The sequence below is a fragment of the Octopus bimaculoides genome, chromosome 1 (genome assembly GCF_046866305.1).
Source record: "Octopus bimaculoides isolate indiv1 chromosome 1, ASM4686630v1, whole genome shotgun sequence".
Taxonomy (NCBI): Eukaryota; Metazoa; Mollusca; class Cephalopoda; order Octopoda; family Octopodidae; genus Octopus; species Octopus bimaculoides.
In genome coordinates, this window is record NC_142928.1 from 202,280,729 (window position 1) to 202,304,910 (window position 24,182).

Below are 24,182 nucleotides of genomic sequence, written 5' to 3' on the forward strand. Positions count from 1 at the left end.
TACAGTTTGGGATTGATGACTTTGTATGTGTGTGCCTGCCTCTATTGCAGCACTGCATTTCAAGAATTCTGTTTTTTCTGAAGTCAGAGTGAGGTATCCTCAAGAATCTCCAATCAGCAGATTTCTCAGTCCATCATTATCTCTTCTGTGAGGCTCAAAGTCTTGAGACTGACCCTTACTAATTCATCCCATATTTTCCTGGGTCTCCCACTTCCACAGATTCCAACAATTTTAAGCAATTGACACTTCTTTATATGGCTCTCTTTGTACACACAAAACACATACTCATGTGTGTATGTGTTGTCCAAAGAGTTCTGAGGTTGTCTGGAAAGTTCTGAGCATTTTTAAGCTAAAGTGCATCTCTTCTTTGTTCCTGATTAAAAATAGATTTATCTTTCATTCCGGTTACCCTTTATTCACATTTGAAATGGATAACCAAAAATTTCATATTCACATTGTATTGCTTTTCTTTTTTTAAAAAAGGAGAAAATGCTGCAAAGACTTGCAAAAAGCATTTGTGAAGTTTATAGTGATGATGCTGTAGGTGAATCAACTGTTCGAAGGTTGTTTGCAAAATTTAGAGCTGGAGAGTTTAGCTTGGAAGATGTCAGTCGTAGTGGAAAACCTTCAAAATTGGATGAATATGTTTTGAAGGCAAAAATTGAAGAAAACTCAAATATCACAACCAAAGAACTTGCAGAAGAGTTGGAAGTTTCTAAAAGTTCGGTTCATGAACACCTAGCAAAGCTAGGATACATTTCTCACTATAATGTATTGGTCCCTCACAAAGTCAAAAGAATTGCTTGGACTGGTATTCCGTTTGTGATATGTTTTTGAAACAGAATGAAAGCATGCCTTTTTTATGAAATAACTTGTGGCTGGAGATGAAAAATGGATTAGGTATGAAAACGTAGTGCAAAAAAGATCCTGGAATTTGTGTAAGGACTCCCCCCAACCCAAACAGCAACCTAAGACGAATATTCATGCCAAAACAGCTATGCTTTGTGTTTGGTGGGATCATGAAGACATTATTTATTATGAGCTTTTCCCACAAAACAAGACCATTAATTCTGATGTGTACTGTTATTAGCTGGCTAATTTGAACCAAAAAATCAAACAATTGAGGCTGGAGATTGCCAACAGGAAAGAGGTAATGCTCTGACAAGACAATACCTAGCCACGTGTCTTTGGCTACCTGAAGAAAGTTGCATGAAGTTGGCTGGGATCTCTTACCCCATCCACCATAATATTCTTATATTGCACCATCTGATTACCATTTGGTTTTGTCTCTACAGAACTCATTGCAAGGAAAAACATTTAACAATTTAGCTGGAAAAAGCTTTCAACAAGATACTGCACTCTCTTATTTGGTGATCTCTAAGGAAGCTAAGGGGAGAGGAGTGGCTTGATAGAGCTGTTCAAGCCATGTACAGCAATGCTGTCAGTAAGGTGAGAGTTGGCCTTGAATACAGTGAGGAATTTAGCATACAGGCTGGAGTACACCAGGGATCAGTTCTTAGTTCACTATTATTCATCCTCCAGGTCATAACAAAGGAATTCAAAACTGGATGCCCACGGGAACTCCTACACCCAGGACCATGCTAATAGCTTAGGAGTGAAATTTAGGATTTCTCAGTTTTCTGTGAATCAATTTTGTTAAAACTTTGCCCATCTGGTTTCCACACTATGGCAACACCATTGTTATGTCTTCATAATTCTGTGTAACGTCCCTTCTTATGTATTTCAGGTTCTTTAGTTTTGGGGAACCCCTGAAACTGCTTCCTTTGACGCCCCATCACAGGAGTTTGAGGCTTCAATGGGCCCCAAAGTACATGACATTAGACTTGAATTGTGTGCTGTTCGCTGACAAAAACAAGGTGACCCTTGACAAACCTGATGGTTGGGTTTAGTTTGGAGATGAGTGTTACCAACATTTACAACATCAACAACATGGTGGAGGATTCACGTTGTAGGCTGGTATCACTGGGAACAGACATGTTGGCCTAGTCAGGGTGCCTCAAGAGGTTAAAATGACTACAGGCATCTACTGCAAACTCCTGAAGGAGGTCTTCGATTCCTGGATAGATGACATACCACTGTCAATTCTAAGGAGTCTTGTATTCATGCATCACAATGCTCCCTCCCACAATAATAATGGAAATTATTTCATTGAATAAAATAGATTGAAAGGTCAATTATTCATATCCCTTTTTGCATATTAAAAAATGCTCAGAACTTTCCGGATGCCCTAAGATACGTACATATATACAAACCCTGTTGTGTAGCATGGTGGGAGTCTGAGGAGGCTAGGGATAGACGAGTGACTTGTGAAAGCTGTACAGGCCATGTACATTGGCTTTGTCAATGAGGTGACAGTTAACCATGAGTACAGCAAAGTAAATGGTGTACAGTTTTAGTGTTTGTCAAGGTTCAGTCCCCTACATTTCATCCTTATCTTCCAAGTCATAACAGAAGGATTCAAGCCCCCTCGGAACTACTATGTGCTGACGATCTTGCTCTCAAAAGAGATTTTATATGAAAGCTAGAAAAGAAATTCCAGGTGAGGAGGCAAAACCTGGAATCTAAGGGCTTTAAGGTTAACTTAGCATAGACTAAGGTCTTAGTAAGCAAGAAAACAGACAGAACCCTACCTGCTTGATGTGTAAAAAATGTGCAGGCACAAATTCCATATGATGTGCCTAGTGCCAGCTATGGACACAGAAGGGGTACAGTGGAATAATAGGAAGGTTATCAGAGAAAGTAGTGTTGATGTGTGGAAGAGGCACAGGAGCCATAAAATCTTACAGATACTCTGGAAATCGATTTTTCCAAATGCTTTAGAAGTTCTCTAGAAGTGGTCAATAGTTCCTGCTATGTAGGAGACCAAATTAGTAGTGGGGGGCATGCATGGAGAGTGTAATAATTAAAATAAGGATAGGATGGAGAAAATGCAGAAAGCTTTTACCTCCATTGGCAACCAAAGGTTTCTCCCTCCCAAGTGAAAGGAAGATTGTATGATGCATGTATATGAACAGTAATTCTATACGGGAGCAAGCCATGGGCCCTGAATGTAAAGGAGATTTGAAGATTAGAGACGAATGGGGCTAGTATTCACCTCTGGATGTGCAATGTAAGTAGTCGTAAGAGGAATTAGATGCAGTGTGTAAGAGAGAAGAGCAGGCTCCAATTGTCTGTTTTGGCATGGTTCCTATGGCTTGATGCCCTTCCAAATGCCAACCACTTTACAGAGTGCACTGGGTGGTTTTTATGTGACACCAATGCAGGTGCTTTATACATGGTACCAGTAGAGGTGCTTTATACATGGTACCAATTGAGTTGATTTATACATGGTACCAGTAGAAGTGCTTTATACATGGTACCAGTAGAGGTACTTCATACACGGTACCAGTAGAGGTGCCTTATACATGGTACCAATAGAGGTGCTTTATACATGGTACCAGTAGAGGTGCTTTATACATGGTACCAGTAGAGGTCCTTTATACACGGTACCAGTAGAGGTGCCTTATACATGGTACCAGTAGAGGGGCTTTATTCGAGGTAACAATAGAGTCGCTTTATACATCGTACCAGTAGAGGTGCTTTGTATATGGTACCAATAGAGGTGCTTTATGCATGGTACCAATAGAGGTTATGTATACATAGTACCAATAGAGGTGCTTTATACATGGTACAAAGAGAGGTGATTTATACATGGTACCAATAGAGGTGCTTTATACAAGGTACAATGAGAGGTGATTTATACATGGTACCAATAGAGGTGCTTTATACATGGTAACAATAGAGGTGCTTTATATATGGTACCAATAGAAGTGCTTTATACATGGTACCAATACAGGTGCTTTATACATGGTAACAATAGAGGTGCTTTATACATGGCACCAACACAGGCGCTTTATAAATGTTACCAATAGAGGTGCTTTATACATGGTACCAGTAAATGTGCTTTATACATGGTACCAGTAGAAGTGCTTTATACATGGTACCAGTAGAAGTGCTTTATACATGGTACCAATAGAGGTGCTTTATACATGGTACCAGTAGAGGCGCTTTATACATGGTACCAGTAGAGGCGCTTTATACATGGTACCAGTAGAGGTGCTTTATACATGGTACCAATAGAGGTGTTTTATAAATGGTACTAATAGTGGTGCTTTATACATGGTACCAATACAGGTGCTTTATACATGGTACCAGTAGAGGTGCTTTATACATGGTACCAGTAGAGGTGCTTTATACATGGTACTGGCACATGTGCTTTTCACTTGACAGCAGCACAAGTGCTTTTACATTGTACAAACATGTATGTCATCGTCATCATCACTTAACTTCCTCCTTCCTTGCTGGCATGGGTTGGATGGTTTGTCAGGAGCTGGCCAGGTAGGAGCCTGCACCAGACTTTCGTGTGTGTTTTGGCAGGGTTCTACAGCTGGATGCCCTTCCTAACACCACCCACCCAGAAGAGTGGACTGAGTGCTTTTTACACGGCACTTGCTCACGTGAGGTCAGTTTTGGTAAGGTTTTTACAGCTGGACGTCCTTCCAAATGCCAACCACTTCACAGTGTGGACTGGGTACTTTGAAGTGGTACCAACACTGTCAGGGTCATCAAATAAATTGCAAGACAAAGACCCTTTGAGAGGTGAGCGGGTATTAGGTTTTAGTGTGATGGAGAGACAGAGGCAGAAAGACATGTTTTGTTGTAGGGGGAGGTTCATGATTACCCAGGTAGGGAGAGAGAGAGGGAGTGATCAAGAATGAAGACTGTAAGAAGTGTACTGCTTTAAAGGAGACACATGGCTATCCAGCCTTGAGGGAAAAGCAAGCGAAAAAGAGAGTGGGAGGTAGCAAGAGTGTAAGTGAGAGGAGGAGAGAGATGGTGACGAAGTTCCAGGGCTTACTCATAAGGCGCAGGGATCAGAATATGAATGGGATTGTAAAGGGAGAGAGTGACAGGTGGTGGTAAATGCCAGGGTATAACCTCAAGGTATGAAGGTCATAATATAAGTGGCAGGGTATTGCCAAAGAAGCATAAGGGTCAAGAGTAGTGCAGTGACTGGTGAAACCCTGGGTATATAGAAGGGGTGGGATACCATGGGATAGCAATGATGCAGTGAGTAGGGCCATGCGGAAGGGATTGGGGAGTGAGAGATAAGCCTAATGCATGAAGTGGAAATGTGAGAAAGTGATGTACTTTTGCTTGTTGGGGGTAGGATGTGTGGAAAGATTTATTGTTACATGTGGGTGGAACACACAGCGCTTCTAGAACAGAGAGTCACTGATATGGGTGGATCTTCTCAAGAACTTCATATCACCAGACATCTGGAACCATTGTCATTTCCTATATGAAACCCAAAGACCTGAGATCAGTCCCCGCCACTTCGTCCCATGCCTTCCTGGGTTTCCCTCTTCTGTGGCTACCATCCACTTTCAGTGACCAGCACATCGTTATGCAACTGTCTTCATTCATACACAGCACATGTCCAAACCAAAGTAGTCTTCTCTCTTGCGTGCTATATTTGATTCCTCTTATGCCTAACTTTTCTCTCAATACATTTGCACTTTGTCCTACATGCACGCTCATGTTGCACATCCAACAGAACATATTGCCTTCATTCCTCTCTAGCCTACATATGTCTTCTGCATTCAGAGCCCATGTCTCACTACTAAGGAGTGTAGCCATTCTCACACAAGCATCATACATTCTACTTTTTAGTCTGAGAGAGAGTCCTTTTGTTGGCAACAGAATTAATAGCTCTCTGAACTTCCTCCATTCAATTCTTATTCTAGAAACAATACTTTCAGAACATCCTCCACCATTGCTAATTTGGTCACCTAGGTAACAGAAACTATCTACAACCTCAAGAGAACCTCCTGGATATTTGAGAGAATCTAACTTCCTTACAGACTACCATGTAACAGAGCAGGGAACTCTGTCAAAAGCTTTCTCCAGGTCAACGAAGGCTAAATACAATGACTTAATTTTGGCCAAGTACTTTTCCTGCAGCTGCCTCACTAGGAAGATGGCATCTGTGGTACTCTTCCCAGGTACAAAACCAAACTGCATCTCATCTAGTTTAATTCTATTTCTAATCAATTGAGCTAAAGCCCTCTCAGTATCTTTCATGACTTGGTCCAGCAGTTTAATCTCTCTGTAGTTGTTTCTATCTAAAACATCACCTTTACCCTTGTACCAGCTAACTATAATGCAACCTCATCAGTCATTGATGGCGCCTTCCTGAATAACCTGATTAACTATACAGGTAATTACACAATACTTACACACACACACACACACACACACACACACACACATATATAGCAAGTGATAGAGTAGTGTGAGCCATACAAATCTTAGCACAAAACATTAAGAAGCATCAAACATGGTTGCAACTTGTATAGGTGATCCCTTTGGCAATATGCCATGCTTGTAAAGACCTGTCAAGCTGAGATCATAGATGTGGATGATGCTAGTGTCACATCAGTGGCATGTAAAAAGCACCCACTACACTCTTAGAGTGGTTGGCATTAGGAAGGGTATCCAGCTGTAGATACCATGCCAACTCAGATTAGAACCTGCTACAGTTGCCTAGCTTACCAGTTGTCAGTTAAATCATTCACCCCATACCAACATGGAAAATAAACATTAAATGATGATGATAGTGATGATGATGAAAGGTGACAAAAGGGGGATAATATACGATCAACAAAGTTTATCAACCAGCATGTTATACATTTTGCCCCATATCAAAATAAATGGAAATTTGAATGAGGTGATCATTGCTAGACCATGTGGTGTATAGTGGTGCTTATCTGGAGTTGAATTGGAAAGAGAAGGTTCTTTTTTATTTTGTGTATGTGTGCATAAGTATGTGTGTGTGGTGAATTTTTGGAGGCTTGAATCGGGTTATGACCTGGTGGCCATAACCTGAATTTACAGAATCAATGAGGATAGAGTGAACCTAAAACAACAACACACCATGAACTTTTTTGTGAAATATTATTTTAACGGCGGTGCATCAGCATGGCCACAGCTCTGAGCTGAAACTATAGAGAGAAAAAAATAGCATAAAAAACAGCTTATATACAATCAAATATATACACGAACAAACAGCAAATGCTACACCAGATGTGCAGTCAAAAGTTACAAGGGTAACATATATATACACAGTGCAGAAATTCGGACTCTGTATCCCAATTTTTGGCCTCACACAAATTTGGTTTTTCAAAAATATGCATTCCAAAAATTTTGGATTTCATAAAATCCGGATTTCCATTTTAGTACAAATTCGGATTTTGACAGTGGATTTCGAACCTTGACTTCATACAATCTATCTTCACAAATTCGGTGTTCAACCTTGGATTTTGAACCTTGAAATGTCATAAAATCTGTCTTCTATCAATTTGGTGCTCAATCTTCAATTTGGAACCTTGGACCCAGATGTGACACAGAAATTATTTTAAATCTGAAAAAAGTTCTGGTGAATTGCTTGGAGCATAAAATAAATCCATAAATGCCTAACACAAAGTGCATAAACTAAACAGGTAATCATAACTTTCAGAATCCAATTGAACAACTTTGTCTCACAGAATAAGCAGTCACAAAAACTGGGGGATAAAATTATCTCTATTTATAAAGTTTGCCAGGGTATAGCCAATTTGTCATAGTTTCACACTTTTGGCTAATAACTATAGCATCCCCCATTTTAACGATGGACTTCACTCTTACAGTGCAGCATGAAAACTGTTTTCCTGTTTACTTCACATTATAATTTATAATTTCCTAACATTAGACAGAAAAATGCATGAAAGAAATAGAAAAAGTTAGGAAGAAAGAAAGGAATGAAAGCGATGAGAAGAAAGAAAGAGAAAGAAAACTTTCCCTTCTTCTTTCTATATATTATCCAAAATTCTGACTATCTCCTTTTTCTTAATACATAAACTCTGTGCACCACTTCAAACAATATATGTAATATATATATATATATATATATATATATATATATATATATATATAGCTTCCATTACCTAGGTGACCAAGTCAGTAGTGGGGGAGGGTGCACTGAAAGTGTAGCTGCTAGAATAAGAATAGCCTGGGCAGAGTTCAGAGAGCTCTTACCTCTGCTGGTGACAAAGGGCGTCTCACTCAGAGTAAAAGGCAGACTGTATGATGCATGTGTACGAACAGCCATGCTACATGGCAGGGAAACATGGGCCATGACTGCTGAGGACATGCGTAAGCTCGCAAGGAATGAAGCCAGTATGATCTGCTGGATGTGTAATGTCAGTGTGCATAACCGACAGAGTGTAAGAACCTTGAGAGAAAAGTTGGACCTAAGAAGCATCAGTTGTTGTGTGCAAGAGAGACGATTGCACTGGTATGGACATGTAGCGAGAATGGATGAGGATAACTGTGTGAAAAAGTGCCACACCCTAGCGGTTGAGGGAACCTGTGGAAGAGGTAGGCCCAGGAAGACCTGGGATGAGGTGGTGAAGCACGACCTTTGAACATTAGGCCTCACTGAGGCAATGACTAGTGACCGACACCTTTGGAAATATACTGTGCTTGAGAAGACCCGGCAAGCCAAGTGAGACCTATGCCAGGAGTGTAACCAGCCCACTTATGCGTACTATCTTTCATTGGACACTAAACTCTGCTTGTGATGACCTGTTGAGGCAAGTGAAATCGAAATTGAAATCAAAATCATATTCGATGACAGCACTGCATGATTGGCATCCATGCTAGTGGAGCACTAAGAGCACCATCCGAGCATGATCGCTGCCAGGGTCACTGACTGACACTTGTGCCTGTGGCACGTGAAAAACAATATTTGAACGGGGTCATTGCCAGTGCCACTAGACTGGCTCCTGTGGAGGTGGCATGTAAAAAATACCATTTCAGCATGGCCGTTGCCAGTACCACCTGACTGCCCCTCGTGCCAGGGGCACATAAAAGCACCCACTACACTCTCAGAGTGGTTGGCGTTAGGAAGGGCATCCAACTGTAGAAACTCTGCCGGATCAGATTGAAGCCTGGTGTAGCCATCTGGTTCGCCAGTCCTTAGTCAAATCGTTCAACCCATGCTAGCATGGAAAGTGGGCATTAAATGATGATGATGATGATATATATATGATGCCATCATCATCATCTTAATCTTTTAATGTTTGATTTCCATGCCAGAATGGGTTGGATGGTTTGATGTAGGTGCACGGACTGTATTGTGCTTTAATGTCTGCTTTGGTTTATCACCACACCCACTAACACTTCCATCACCACCACTACTACTAGTACAACAGTACTTGTTTAGTAATTTAGTATTTCCTTTCAAAACCAAAAAATTCATCTAAATATTCCTGTTTTTTTTTTTTTAACTTTCAACAGAAAAAGGTTTCATAATTTTATTTTTGTTGTTCTGAAATATTTGATTTCTATTTGAACTCTAGAATTGATCCCTGATACATGGTCACCAATGGGAGACAACCAATTAATTAAAATTGTTCCAGTCACAAATGGACCAGAATATGATGACATCCAGGCCACTTTCCGTCGGAATTCTCCTTCATCTCGTATAATCAGTGTTTGTATTTTTACTTCTATTTATAAACAAAATTTGATGGTTTATTGTTTTAAAAATGTTAAGAGACGTTTTCTTTGCATAAAAGATTTAAATCTCATTGCATGAACCTATTTTAGGATGGTCTTATATGTTTTTGGATATTCACAAGAAATCTTGGCTCAACAAAAATACCTCTGCTTTAACTTCTTGCATTGAATTGTAAATGCAACACCATTTTGCAGCTAAACTATTGTGCCTTACCAAAATTTACAGTTGAATCAAAATTGGTATCAAATAAAAAAAAAAAACAGATAAGGTTGGGGTTTTTCACCACAAACGTTATTTCCTTGTCAAAGAAGTGAATTGTTTTTTCATAAATGTATTTTCTTTTCTACAGATTGAGAGAATTCAAAATAAAACTTTGTACCAGGGATACCAAGCATTTAAAAAAAAATTTGAGGCAGAAAATCCAAAGGTTAAAATTGAAGTTGATGGCCTTTGGCATGGTACTGCTGCAGAATCTGTTAAAAGAATAAATAAATATGGATTCAACTATAGATATTGTCATAAAAATGGTAAGTATATATTCTCGAAGTGGCAACAGTAGTGTCCTCCACCCACCCTCCATATTGGCCTGAGTTGGACAGACTGTCACTGTCCACATTGGTCCTTTCTCACACAGAGAGGACAGAGGACGTAATGTTGCTTACACATTCCATGTTTGGCATCGTTTCTACTGCCAGGTACCCTTCCTAACATCTTCTACTCTAGAGTAAACCAGGTGTATTTTATTATTGTGGAATCAACACTTTCATTTGTTTTCCTTGCTGGATTGGGAGGAAGGGTCTGTCCCCATCCATTAATGTTCCTCTTGAACCTTTGTAAATGAAAATATTGCAGGAAAGATAAGAGAAGGGGCGGAATTCCAGAGGGGTAATGTTATGGGGAAGAAGGACTAGATATAGTGGAGGGTCTGCGGGACTGGACAGAAGTATCAACAAGGGAACACCAGGCCTAGCAATCACCATTCTGAGTTTGTCAATTATAGATATGCAGAGATAATCGATACAGTGTTATTAAGTCTCACTGAAATATTCAATGTCTGCTACGGCCTAGAAATTGGTTAAGGGACATTTAATAACTGTACAGACATTTGTTAAACCAGCAGTGGTACCACCACAGAGTTGACTCCATTTAGATATCTCAAACGATCCTCTCTCACTAACTCTTTTATCCTCTTTTGGAATTAGATTTTGATGTGAATGGTGAATATGGATATGGGGTGAGTAGAAGAGTGGTGTTCCACAAAATGCCATCCAAACAAGTTCAATGGTAAATATTGGCAAGGGACAGGCTTTTAATATATCTTTTCTCGCTACCACACCTGAAACTTTTCCACTTGTTCTCATAGTGATTCAACAATTAGAGCAAGGTCATCAGCATAGAGGAGCTCCCAGGGGCATCCTGTCTTGAATTCCTCTGTTTTAGCCTGGAGGACTATGATAAATTGGAGGGGGCTGAGGACTGAAACTTGGTGGACCCCTACCCCTACTCGGAATTTTTCACTCACCTTACTGACAACATCCCTGTATATGGCTTGCACCACTCTCACTAACCATTCATCTATCCTTAGTTTCCTTATTGACCACCAGATGATGGATCGGGGGACCTGGAGGCTATATTTCTGGTTAGACAAGTGCAGAAGAAATACCTAGCCAAAGATAAACCTCTGTAGCTGACTTTCATTGACTTGGAGTAAGCATTTAACAGGGTCCCCCTAATCCCTTATCTGGTGGGTAATGCAGAAATTAGGGATGGATGAGTGGTTAGTAAGAGCTGTACAGGGATGCTGTCAGTAAGGTGAGGGTTGGCAACAAGTATAGTTAAGAATTCTGAGTAGAAGTAGGGATTCACCCCTATTCAGTCCTCAGCCCCCTTTTATTCATCAAAGTCTCCCAGGCAATAACAGAGGAATTCAAGACAGGATGTCCCTGGGAGCTCCTGTATGCTGAGGACCTTGCTCTCATAGCTAGATCACTCCTAGAAAAAGAGAAGAAATTTCAAGTGTAGAAGCAAGGTCTAGAATCGAAGGGCCTTAGAGTCAATCTAGTAAAAACCAAAGTTATAGTAAGTAGGAAGGCAGACAAACCACAAACCCCTTCAGGTAGATGGCCCTGCTCGATTTGTAGAAGAGGCATAGGTAGAAACTCCTGTAAGTTGTACTCAGTGTAAGCTATGGACACATAAGAGGTGCAGCAATATCAGAGAAAGGTTAACAGGGAAAATAGTCTTTTGTGTGCGGCAGATGCACAGTGGCAATAAACACCGAAGATGTTGAGAAAACAGATTCCATCACATGCCAAGGGAAGAAGCTAGAAGTAGTTGATAGGTTCTGCTACCTAGGTGACCAAGTTTGTAGTGTCAGTGGATTCTCTGAAAGTGTTGCCACTAGAATAAGAATAGGCTGGGCAAAGTTCAAAAAGCTCCTACCTCTGCTGGTAACGAAGAGCTTCTCACTCAAAGTGAAAGGTAGACTCATTGATGCACATGTGGGAACAGCCATACTACACAGCAGTGAAACATGAGCCATCACTGTTGAGGATATATGTAGGCTTGAAAGAAATGAAGCTGGCATGATCTGCTGGATGTGCAATGTCAGTGTGCACACACGACAGAGTGAAAGCTCCCTGAGAGAAATGTTGGGCATAAGAAACATTAGATGCAGCGTACAATGGAGATGACTGCACTGGTATGGTCATGTACTGCGTATGGATGAGGAGAGCTGTGTGAAGAAATGTCACTCCCTAGCACTGGAAGGAACCTGTGGAAGAGGGAGACCCAGGAAGACATGGGATGAGGTGGTGAAGCACGACCTTTGAATGCTGGGCCTCACAGAGGCAATAACAGGAGACCGAAACCTTTGGAGATAGCCTATACCAGTGTTACGTAACCAGCCTATTTTAAAAGTACCCTTGAATCAGAGGGCAATACGCTGCACTTGAGAAGACCTATTGAGTCAAGTAAAATCAAAATTAAAAATCAAAATCAAAATGGAAATTGTAGTTGTGACCAGTGCCAATGCCACCTAACTGGCACCCATGCCGGTGGCATGTAATAAGCATCATACAAGCGTGGGTCATTGCCAGTGCTGCCTGACTGGCTCCCCATTCCAGTGGCACATAAAAAGCACCATCCAAACCTGGTTGATGCCAGTCTCCCCACTAACTGGCTTCTCCGCCAATAGCACGTAAAAAGCACCATCCAAATGGGATTGATGCCAGTGCCACCTGACTGGCTCCTGTGCTGGTGGCACATAAAATGTACCCACTACACTCTTGGAGTGATTGGCGTTAGGAAGAGCATCCAGCTGTAGAAACACCTTGCCAGATCCAATTGGATCCTGGCTTGCCAGTCTCCCGATAAAACCATCGAACCCATGCCAGCATGGAAGATGGACGTTAATTGAAAAAGAAGAAGATATATCATCATTATCATTGACAGGAGCTGGCCAGGTAGAAAATCTACCCCAGGCTACTGTGTCTGTTTTGGCAGGGATTTTACAGTTGGATACCCTTCCTAACATCAACCATTCCACAAAGTAGACTCAGTAATTTTTACGTGGTACTAGCACAGGGAAAGTAAGTTTTGGTATGAGTTTTACAGCTGGATGCCCTTCCAAATGCCAACCACTTTACATTGTGGACTGGATGCTTTTAACATGACACCAGCACTGGCACAAGACATGGAATTATGAGAAGCGCAAGGCATTTGGGGAGGGGAACTTGTTTCAGAGGATGAAAGGTTAGAGGGAGACAAAGAGACAGAAGCAAGTGTCTTGCCACAACAGAGGGGGCTTTAGAGGAAGTGATCCTGTATCAAATGATAAAAGGTTTGAGTGTAACATGGAAATATATGTATATATATATAATAATTCATTCTTTCCCAAATTAAACAATACTTCCCTAACCTCTCCAGAGGTATCTACAGGGATGATGCTCTCCTTACAGCAACTGGATTATCTTAACCTTCTTGGTTGAATGCACCAAGAAAACCCTACACAATTTTTTTAAAAACTATAACCTGAGTATTACTTTCAAAAGTGACACTAAAGTAGTCAATTTCTTAGACGTCATTCTGAATTTAGATACAAGTCTATATCACCAATACCATAAACTCAATCAATCTTTACAATATTTCAACGCCCTATCAAATCACCCTAAATTTACTCTTAATAATATAATCATAGGCATTTCTATCAGAATCTCCAACTTATCTGCAAATGAAGAAAATTTTAACAGTCATGCCCCTTATTATAATCAGGCTCTCCAGATAACTGACTTCCATGGAAAAATCTATATCTCCAATGCCAAGCTTAAAATTAAAATTGCACATCTCTTTCCTAATACTAACACTGAATTTTCAGACCTTTTTTCCACTCTACATTAATCCATCAACTCTCAAAAAAAAGAACCTACACACCGCACTCAATAACCCCACTAACCACTTCAAACCTATAATAATTGTAAGCTTCCCTATCTAGATCTACTCACTGCAAGCACATATTTTATATATCTTAAGTGTAGGAAGCGAGAGATGTTATGGTTTACACCACCATTCTCTCTAAACTTTTCTTTAAAATCCTAAACTCTAACTTCCCACCACAGCATAAATACTAACCTATCTTTTTATAAATCATCTGTTAAAATCTCCTACTCTAATTTGGGATCCATAACCATCTCCTCTGACAGACTCAAACTACAATGTCAGTTCTTGGAACCTGCAATTTTTCACACTGCACCCCAAACTAAGCCACCTAGTGGCAATAATACAACCCTCAGTAACCCCCTTGACTAAATAATAACAGAATCAAGGTATCTTCCCACAATACTCTGTGACCACATATACTAGTAGTGATACCCTCCCCTCAAATCCAATACTGATACAGATTGCACTTCAAGTTCTCCCTCACTAATAATGGACCACCATATTTTGACCTCCCTAACAATAAACTTCAACTACAGAATAAGTAGGAAAACTTGAAATTGTTGAGTTTCTCAAGTATGTCCTCTTGGGGGTTTCTGTCTGTGTAAATATGTACCCTTTAAGTGCTGTGTTATCACGCCATGTTCCCATCAAGTAATGGTCTATATTGGTGGCATTGTTGATTTCAAGGGTCTATATTGGTGGTACTTTATCCAATCCAACTTTTAAATTATCACTTTCCTTAGCACCTTATTATACACAACCTCAATTCTCAAAATGTTCCCTATACCCTATCCTGGTCCATCATAAGTGAGGCTCCCCCATACAACACATACATTGGTATGAGTAAAATTATGCTTAAGAGAATCGCTAACCATGTTTCACTACCACAACCCCTCTTTACTTAATAGATTCTCAGATGTAATACTGTCTTGTAAACACAAGTTCTACTCCTCATTTGCCCATTTTATTAAATTTATGTGATCCCATAGCTATAAGTATCCTTACTCAAAATTAACCTTGAGGTATGACTAGGTCAGCCTAGTAACTTACCTCAGCTAATACCATCCTTCCCATTAAACTATTCTTTCTCATCGTTAGCTTTCCAAATTCCTCTAACCCAGTACATCTCACTTCCCTCATAGCCTCCTCATCCTCACAAGTGGCTTCCTCTCACTTCTCTTATTTTGCTTCTTCAAACAAAAGCACTTTACATTATGTCCTTTTTTATTTCAGATTCTTCAGTTTTTGGGTGAACCATGTTAATAGCTTTTGAAAGAAAATAGCCCATCTAGACACTTTCTTTTTTCTTTTTCCAGAAAATGAAAGGTAATGATACATATGGCGTAGTGGTTAAGAGCGCGGGCTACTAACCCCAAGATTCCGAGTTCGATTCACGGCAGTGACCTTATTAATAATAGTAATAATAATAATAATATAATAATAGTAACATTGTTAGGAATGAGAACCCAGGTTCAAAATTTCCCCAAGACACCTGACGAAGGCTGGAGGGTATGTCAGCCGAAACGTTGTGTTAACAACAAACAAGATGAGGACAAATATCCATCAAATGTAAATAATGTAAATAATGTACATATTAAGTATACATTAAGAATTCTTTAGCCACATGAGTACCATTTCGACTGATAATTTCAAAAACCCAATTAGTTGTTGATGTTGTAAACATTGGTGACACTCATCTCCAAAATAGACCCAACCATTTGCCCAACCATCAGGTTTGTCAAGGGTCACCCTGACTTCATCACTGAACAGACTCAACTCAAGTCTAATGTCATGTACTTTGGGCCCCATTGAAACCTCAAACTCCTGTGAGAAAGCAGTTTCAGGGATTCTTGCACAAAAACTATGGTCTCGATAAAGCAATCTTTAGTTATTTTCAGTACAGAAACAGTGAAAATGTCTTTGCTTGTTTGTCCAGGTTTCCCACATAACTTGCAGCCTATATTCCTTAAATTCCTAGCAGTCATTGTGTTGGAGGTCCTACAATCAGATTGTTTCTTCCTTGGCATTCATGTGGCTAAATAGTTCTCTCATTTGATTACTAACTTGTCACCCCTCCCCCTCTTTGTTCACCTCCTCTCATTCAACTCCATTCACCTCTGCATATTTTAGTACTCCCCTTCCACTAACCATTGCTATCTTGACCACCAATCACCCACCTCTATCTTCTCCCATACCTTTCTACAAACCTTAGTAACCTCCCTGTGCCATTGAACTAGACACTTTACTCCCCTCAAATAATTGCCATTCCTTTTCTCACTATTTCAACTTCCAATAATTCTATAGCTATTCTCCATAAAACTTAACAAACCCTACATAACTGACTATCATCCAAATGCTATCTACTCTACCCTCCTTTTCATACTCCTACTCTCCACCTTTACTACTACCTCATAATTAACCCTTCACTCCAGAACTATCTTTTCGCCTCTCACCATTCCCTACATTAGTACATCCTCCCCTTTCCCAGCTACCCCTTGAATAAAGTTTGCTTTCCACATTTAATCATTCCATCTTTGAACTTCTCTGCTTTAAGATCTGAAATGTAAGATCTTCTCTACCCTGAAGACAGAGGCTCATCTCATCCAATGTTGATTGCATCCATACAGCTGCATATTGTGATGACCTACACCAGCCAATATTATTATGGTTAGGGTGGCGAGCTGGCAGAATCGTTAGCACACCAGGCGAAATGCTTAGTGGTATTTCGTCTGCCATTACGTTCTGAGTTCAAATTCCGCCAAGGTCAACTTTGCCTTTCATCCTTTCGGAGTCGATTAAATAAGTACTAGTTTCTACAGCTGGATGCCCTTCCTAAAGCCAACCACTCTGAGAGTGTAGTGGTTGCTTTTAATGTGCCACTGGCATAGGACCATTCAGCGGGCACTGGCATTGACCATGTTTGAATGGTGCTTTCTACGTGTCACTGGCACGGGACCAGTCAGCGGGCACTGGTATTGATCACACTCGAATGGCGCATTTTTATGTGCCACTAGCACAGGTGCCAATCAGCCGGTATTGTTATCAGCCACAACACCAATTTCGATTTCACTTACCTCAACAGGTCTTTGCAAGTGCAGTTTATTGCACAATGATTGAAGGGTACACTTAAATGGGCTGGTTATGCACCACTGGCTCAGGCCACGGTTACGGTCTCACTTAGCTTGTCACGTCTTCTCAAGCACAGTATATCTCCAAAGGTCTCAGTCACTTGTCATTGCCTCTGTGAGGCTCAACATTTGAAGATCCTGCTTCACCACCTAATCCTATGTCTTCCTGGGTCTAATTCTTCCACAGAATCCCTCCACTGTTAGAGTGTGACACTTTTTCACACAGCTATCTTCATCCATACGCAACACATGACCATACCAGTGCAGTCATCTCTCTTGCATACCACATCTGATTCTTCTTATGTCCAACTTTTTTCTCGGGGCACTTACTCTCTGTCTGGTATGCACACTGACATTACACATCCATCGGAGCATACTGGCTTCATTCCTTGCAAGCTTATGCATGTCCTCAGCTGTCACAGCCCATGTTTCACTGCCATGTAGCATGGCTGTTCTCACACATGCATCATACAATCTGCCTTTTACTCTGAGTGAGAGGACCTTTGTTACTGGCAGAGGTAAGAGCTCTCTGAACTTTGTCCAGGCTATTCTTATTCTAGCAGCTACACTTTCAGAGCATCCACCCCCGCTACTGACTTGGTCACCTAGGTAACAGAAGCTATCAACTACTTCTAGTTTTTTCCCCCAGGAATGTGATGGAAGCTGTTCTCTGCACATTTTTGGTACTTATTGCTCCTGAGCATCTGCCACATATAAAAACTATCTTCCCAGTTAGTCTTCCTTTGATATTGCTGCACCTCTTATGTGTCCATAGCTTATACCAGGAACATTGTATGGAGTTTCTAGACACGTCTTTTCTACAGATCGAGCAGGGACATCTACGTGAAGGGGTTTGTGGTTTGTCTACCTTTCTACTTATTAGAACTAAGGTTTTTGCTAGGTTGACTCTAAGGCCCTACGATTCTAGTCCTTGCTTCCACACCTGAAACTTTCCTCTAGAGTAACATCCTTTCTTTTTTTATTTCAGATTCTTCAATTTTTGGGAGAACCATGGTAATAGCTTTTGAATGAAAATAGCCCATGGAGACATTTTTTCCCCAGAAAATGAAGGGTAATGATACATATTAAGTATACATTGAGTATATATTTAACAGAAAACCATAACAATATTATAACATTTATAGACATAATGAATCAGACTGGAGCCAGGTGCAACCTTCCAGTGGGCCAGCCCAGTCAAACTGTCCAACCCATGCCAGCATGGACAACAGATGTTAAATGATGATGATAGGATGATGATGATGAACTATTTAGCCACATGAATGCCAAGGAAGAAACAATCTGATTGTAGGACCTCCAACACAATGACTGCTAGGAATTTAAGGAATATAGGCTGCAAGTTATGTGGGAAACCTGGACAAACAAGCAAAGACATTTTCACTGTTTCCGTACTGAAAATAACTAAAGATTGCTTTATCGAGACCATAGTTTTTGTGCAAGAATCCCTGAAACTGCTTTCTCACAGGAGTTTGAGGTTTCAATGGGGCCCAAAGTACATGACATTAGACTTGAGTTGAGTCTGTTCAGTGATGAAGTCAGGGTGACCCTTGACAAACCTGATGGTTGGGCAAATGGTTGGGTCTATTTTGGAGATGAGTGTCACCAATGTTTACAACATCAACAACTAATTGGGTTTTTGAAATTATCAGTCGAAATGGTACTCATGTGGCTAAAGAATTCTTAATTTATACTTAATATGTACATTATTTACATTATTTACATTTGATGGATATTTGTCCTCATCTTGTTTGTTGTTAACACAACGTTTCGGCTGACATACCCTCCAGCCTTCGTCAGGTGTCTTGGGGAAATTTTGAACCTGGGTTCTCATTCCTAACAATGTTACTATTATTATATTATTATTATTATTACTATTATTAATAAGGTCACTGCCGTGAATCGAACTCGGAATCTTGGGGTTAGTAGCCCACGCTCTTAATCACTACGCCATATGTATCATTACCTTTCATTTTCTGGAAAAAGAAAAAAGAAAGTGTCTAGATGGGCTATTTTCTTTCAAAAGCTATTAACATGGTTCACCCAAAAACTGAAGAATCTGAAATAAAAAAGGACATAACACAGAATAATGGAAACATAACAATGGCGTTGCTTTAGGGTGTAAAGCAGCTGGGAAAAGTTTTTATCAAAATCAATTCACAGATAACCAAGAAATCCTATATTTCACTCCTAAGCTATTTGCGTGGTTCTGGGTGTGTGTGTGTAAATATATATATATATATATATATATATATATATATATATATATATATATATATATATGTATATATATATATATATATATATATATATATATATATATATATATGTATATATATGTATATATATATATATATATATATGTATATATATGTATATATATATATATATATATATATATATATATATATATATATATATAGGTGCAGGAGTGGCTGTGTGGTAAGTAGCTTGCTTACCAACCACATGGTTCCGGGTTCAGTCCCACTGCGTGGCATCTTGGGCAAGTGTCTTCTACTATAACCTCGGGCTGACCAAAGCCTTGTGAGTGGATATGGTAGACGGAAACTGAAAGAAGCCCGTCGTATATATGTATATATATGTGTGTGTGTGTTTGTGTGTCTGTGTTTGTCCTCCTAGCATTGCTTGACAACCGATGCTGGTGTGTTTATGTCCCTGTAACTTAGCGGTTCGGCAAAAGAAACTGATAGAATAAGTACTAGGCTTACAAAGAATAAGTCCCGGGGTCGATTTGCTCGACTAAAAAGGTGGTGCTCCAGCATGGCCGCAGTCAAATGACTGAAACAAGTAAAAGAGTATATATATTAATAACTTAGAGAAGAACCACCAAAATGCAATTCAAACAATGAAAGACACTAATCACCATCAAGAAAAACGTATTCTACAAAATACTAATTTAAAAATCTATAAAATCTAAAAGAAATGTTTAAAATCCATAAAAATCTATAAAATACTAGACTAAAAATTTAATTCAATTTAGTAAGTTGATAAAAAAAGAAAGTGAATTGTAGACTATGAGTGTTTCATTGTTTGAATTGTATTTTGGTGGTTCTTCTCCAAATTATTAATATAATTTTTACTATAAAATTCAATTTGGTATTATTAAATTGAATATCCTTGTAAGCTTGGAATTTTAGATTCCCTAATATTATAATATATATATATATATATATATATATTAATAATTAAGTGTCCTAAGAAGTAGTACCAGCATGCTAAATATAGCAGACAAAATGACCAAACCACGAATCATCACTTAAACACAAAGGTGAAAGTGGGCAAATGAATATAGATCCTAAAAGCTCCACACCAATGATGAAAATAATCGATAATTGAAAAAACCAGATACACCCATATCACTGTGATTTTGAACTTTGAGAAAAACTCTTAGTTCATCTTTAGCGACTCTTACTGACATCAAGGTTTAAGAGATTACTCATCTCACTAATGTGTATAATGACCATTTTTAATGCTGCAGGAAATTTAAAAAAAAAAGGTGGTTGAAGTGAATAAAAGTTATTTAAATATATATGAGGATATCATTGTTTACAATAATATCAGTGGCTTAGCATGCATAAAAAACCGATAATGGTAAAAAAATTATAAATTAATAATTAAGGGTACTAACAAGTAGTACAAGCATGCTAAATATGTAAATGACAGGATGCCCCTGAGAGCTCCTCTATGCTGATGACCTTGCACTAATTGCTGAGTCACTACCAGAATTAGAGAAGAAGTTTCAGGTGTGGAAGCAAGGACTAGAATCAAAGGGCCTTAGAATCAACCTAGCTAAAACCAAAGTCCTAATAAGTAGGAAGGTAGATAAAACACAAACCCCTTCGGGTAGATGGCCCTGCTCGATCTGTAGAAAAGGCGTAGGTAAAAACACCATAAGATGTACCCAGTGTAAGCTATGGACACATAAGAGGTGCAGCAATATCAAAGGCAGGTTAACTAGCAAGTTAGTTTTTGTTTGTGGCAAATGCTCAGGAGCAATAAACACTGAAAATGTGCAGAGAACAACTTCTGCCACATTCCAGGGAGAAAAACTAGAAGTAGTTGATAGCTTCCGCTATCTGGGTGACCAAGTTAGTAGTGGGGGTGGATGCTCTGAAAGTGTAGCTGCTAGAATAAGAATAGCCTGGGTAAAGTTCAGAGAGCTCCTACCTCTGCTGGTGACAAGGGGCCTCTCGCTCAGAGTAAAAGGCAGACTGTATGACGCATGTGTACGAACAGCCATGCTTCATGGCAGTGAAACATGAGCTGTAACTGCTGAGGACATGCGTAAGCTTGAAAGGAATGAAGCCAGTATGCTCCGATGGATGTGTAATGTCAGTGTGCATACTCAACAGAGTGTAAGTACCTTGAGAGAAAAGTTGGACCTAAGAAACATCAGTTGTGGTGTGCAAGAGAGACGATTGCGCTGGTATGGACATGTGGCGAGAATGGATGAGGATAGTTGTGTGAAGAAGTGTCACACCCTAGCGATTGAGGGAACCTGTGGAAGTGGTAGACCAGGATGAGGTGGTGAAGCATGACCTTCGAACATTAGGCCTCACCGAGGCAATGACTAGTGACCGGGACCTTTGGAAATATGCAGTGTGTGAGAAGACCCGGCAAGCCAAGTGAGACCATAATCCATGACCTCTGCCAAGGGTGTAGCCAATCCACTTATTCGTACCTTTACTTCATTGGACACTAAACTCCACTTGCAAAGACCTGTTCAGGCAAGTAAAATCGAAATCGAACCAAATTCAACGACTGGCACCCATGCCAACCTTTCCTTCATTGGACACTAAACTCTGCTTGCAAAGACCTGTTGAGGCAAGTGAAATCGAAATTGTAATTGAACCAAATTCGATGACTGGCACCTGTGCCAGTGGTGTGCTAACAGCACCATCTGAGCATGGTCATTGCCAGAGCAGCTGACTTGCTTCCATGCCAGTGGAACGTAAATAGCACTATTTGAGCGTGATCATTACCAGTATAGCCTTACTGGCACTTGTGCCAGAGGCACGTGAAAAAGCATTCGAGCGAGGGCCTTGCTAGTGCCCCTGGACTGGCTCTTGTGCAGGTGGCACATAAAAACACCATTTTGAGCATGGCCGTTGCCAGTACTGCCTGACTGGCCTTCGTACTGGTGGCACGTAAAAGTACCCACTACACTCACTGAGTGGTTGGCATTAGGAAGGGCATACAGCTGTAGAAACTCTGCCAAATCAGATTGGAGCCTGGTGTAGTCACCTGGTTTCATCAGTCCTCAGTCAAATCCTGCAACCCATGCTAGCATGGAAAGCGGACGTTAAACAATGATGATGATGATGATATCTTTTTTTTTTTTCTATTCTTAGCAACTGCATCTGATGAAGGTATTTCCTTTGCTACAGACATCCGGAATTCTGCAAGTGACACTAAACAAATAAAAAAAATGTACAAATGCAGTGTTCTTGTGGGCAAAGTGATACAAAGACGTCATGGATTGAAAGTTTTAAAGGATTCTTACAATTCTGCTGTTGATGATATTCAAAGACCCAGAATTTATGTTACTTTTGATGACTCTCAGGCATATCCTCATTATTTGATTACATTCTCTGATTGAAATTAAGACTTTTGTAACTCTAAAACTATTGAAATTTGTAACACCAAAACTATTCAAATTTGTAACACCAAAACTATTCAAATTTGTAACACCAAAACTATTTAAATTTGTAACACTAAAACTGTTCAAATTTGTAACACCAAAACTATTCAAATTTGTAACACTTTAACTCTTCTGATTTGTAACACTAAAACTATTCAAATTTGCAACACCAAAATTATTCAAATTTGTATCACTACCACTATTCAAATTTGTAACATTAAAATTATTCAAATTTGTATCAATTAAAACTTTTCAATAACTATTCAGATTTATAACATTAAAATTATTCAAATTCATGACACTAAAATTATGGAATTTTATATTTTGTGAATCATATGCCCAGTATCGTTGTCTCATGTTGACATTTTCAATCTATTTTTACATTAGAAGTAATTATTGCTTAAAGTAAAATAAAGACTGCAAGTTCAAATCCAGTTAAAGTTTATTATTCTGTATTGTATTTAATAAGAACACATAAACCAATTTTGTGCCATTGAAGACATTGCTTCTTGATTTTGTAAATGTGATTCTAAGAAGAAAAAATTCTTCTTGCTTACCAAAGCCCCATCCACATGATTAGGTAGAGCCCAATTGGTACATATTAAATAGAGTTGGGGTGTAGCGAACAGTGAGCAGGGCAGTAAGGGAAAGAAAGGGGATTAGAAAACAATCATAATTTATGAAGAGGAAATGTGAGGCAGAGAAAGATGCAGTTAGAAGAGGAGATGTAGTTCAATTTCTTTAGAGTAGAGTAGGTGTAAAGTGTGTTGTTACATGTGGGTGGGACACAACTCTTGTAGCACACAGTTTCATGGATGGGTCTTCTCTAAAACCTCATATCACCAAACATCTTGGTCCATTGTCATTTCCTCTGTGAGCCTAAGATCAGTCCTCACCACTTCATCCTATGCCTTCCTGAGTCTCTTTCTCCCATAGGTACTATCCACTCTCACTGACCAGGCACTTCTATATACAGCTGTCTTCACACATTACAATCCAAACCAATGGATTCTCCTCTCCTGCATGCCACATTTAACCCCTCATATGCCTCACTTTTCTCTCAATACAGTTGTGCTTTGTCCTACATGTGCCCTGATATTGCAAATCCAACGGAGCATACTATGTTCATTCCTCTCCAGTCTATGCATGGCCTCTGCAGTCAGAGCCCATGTCCCACTATCATGTAATACAGCCGTTCTTACACAGGCATCATACAATCTACCTTTCACTCTGCGAGAGAGAGCCCTCTTGTGGCCAACAGAAGTAGTAGCTCTCTGAACTTCCTCCATCCTATTCTTATTCTAGAAACAATACT

The 24,182-nt window shown here is 39.7% G+C and overlaps 1 protein-coding gene across 1 annotated transcript; it reads left to right on the forward strand.

Annotated features, from left to right (window-relative positions):
* The first annotated feature begins 6,025 nt into the window (after positions 1-6,025).
* On the forward strand, positions 6,026-22,714 carry LOC149137954 (protein mono-ADP-ribosyltransferase PARP15-like). The gene is made up of 5 exons (XM_089340804.1): positions 6,026-6,065; positions 9,462-9,595; positions 9,972-10,149; positions 18,176-18,259; positions 22,578-22,714. Exons 1-4 carry the CDS (start codon positions 6,041-6,043, stop codon positions 18,217-18,219), a joined length of 381 nt encoding a protein of 126 aa, XP_089196930.1. The 5' UTR covers positions 6,026-6,040; the 3' UTR covers positions 18,220-18,259; positions 22,578-22,714.
* Positions 22,715-24,182: the final 1,468 nt, after the last annotated feature.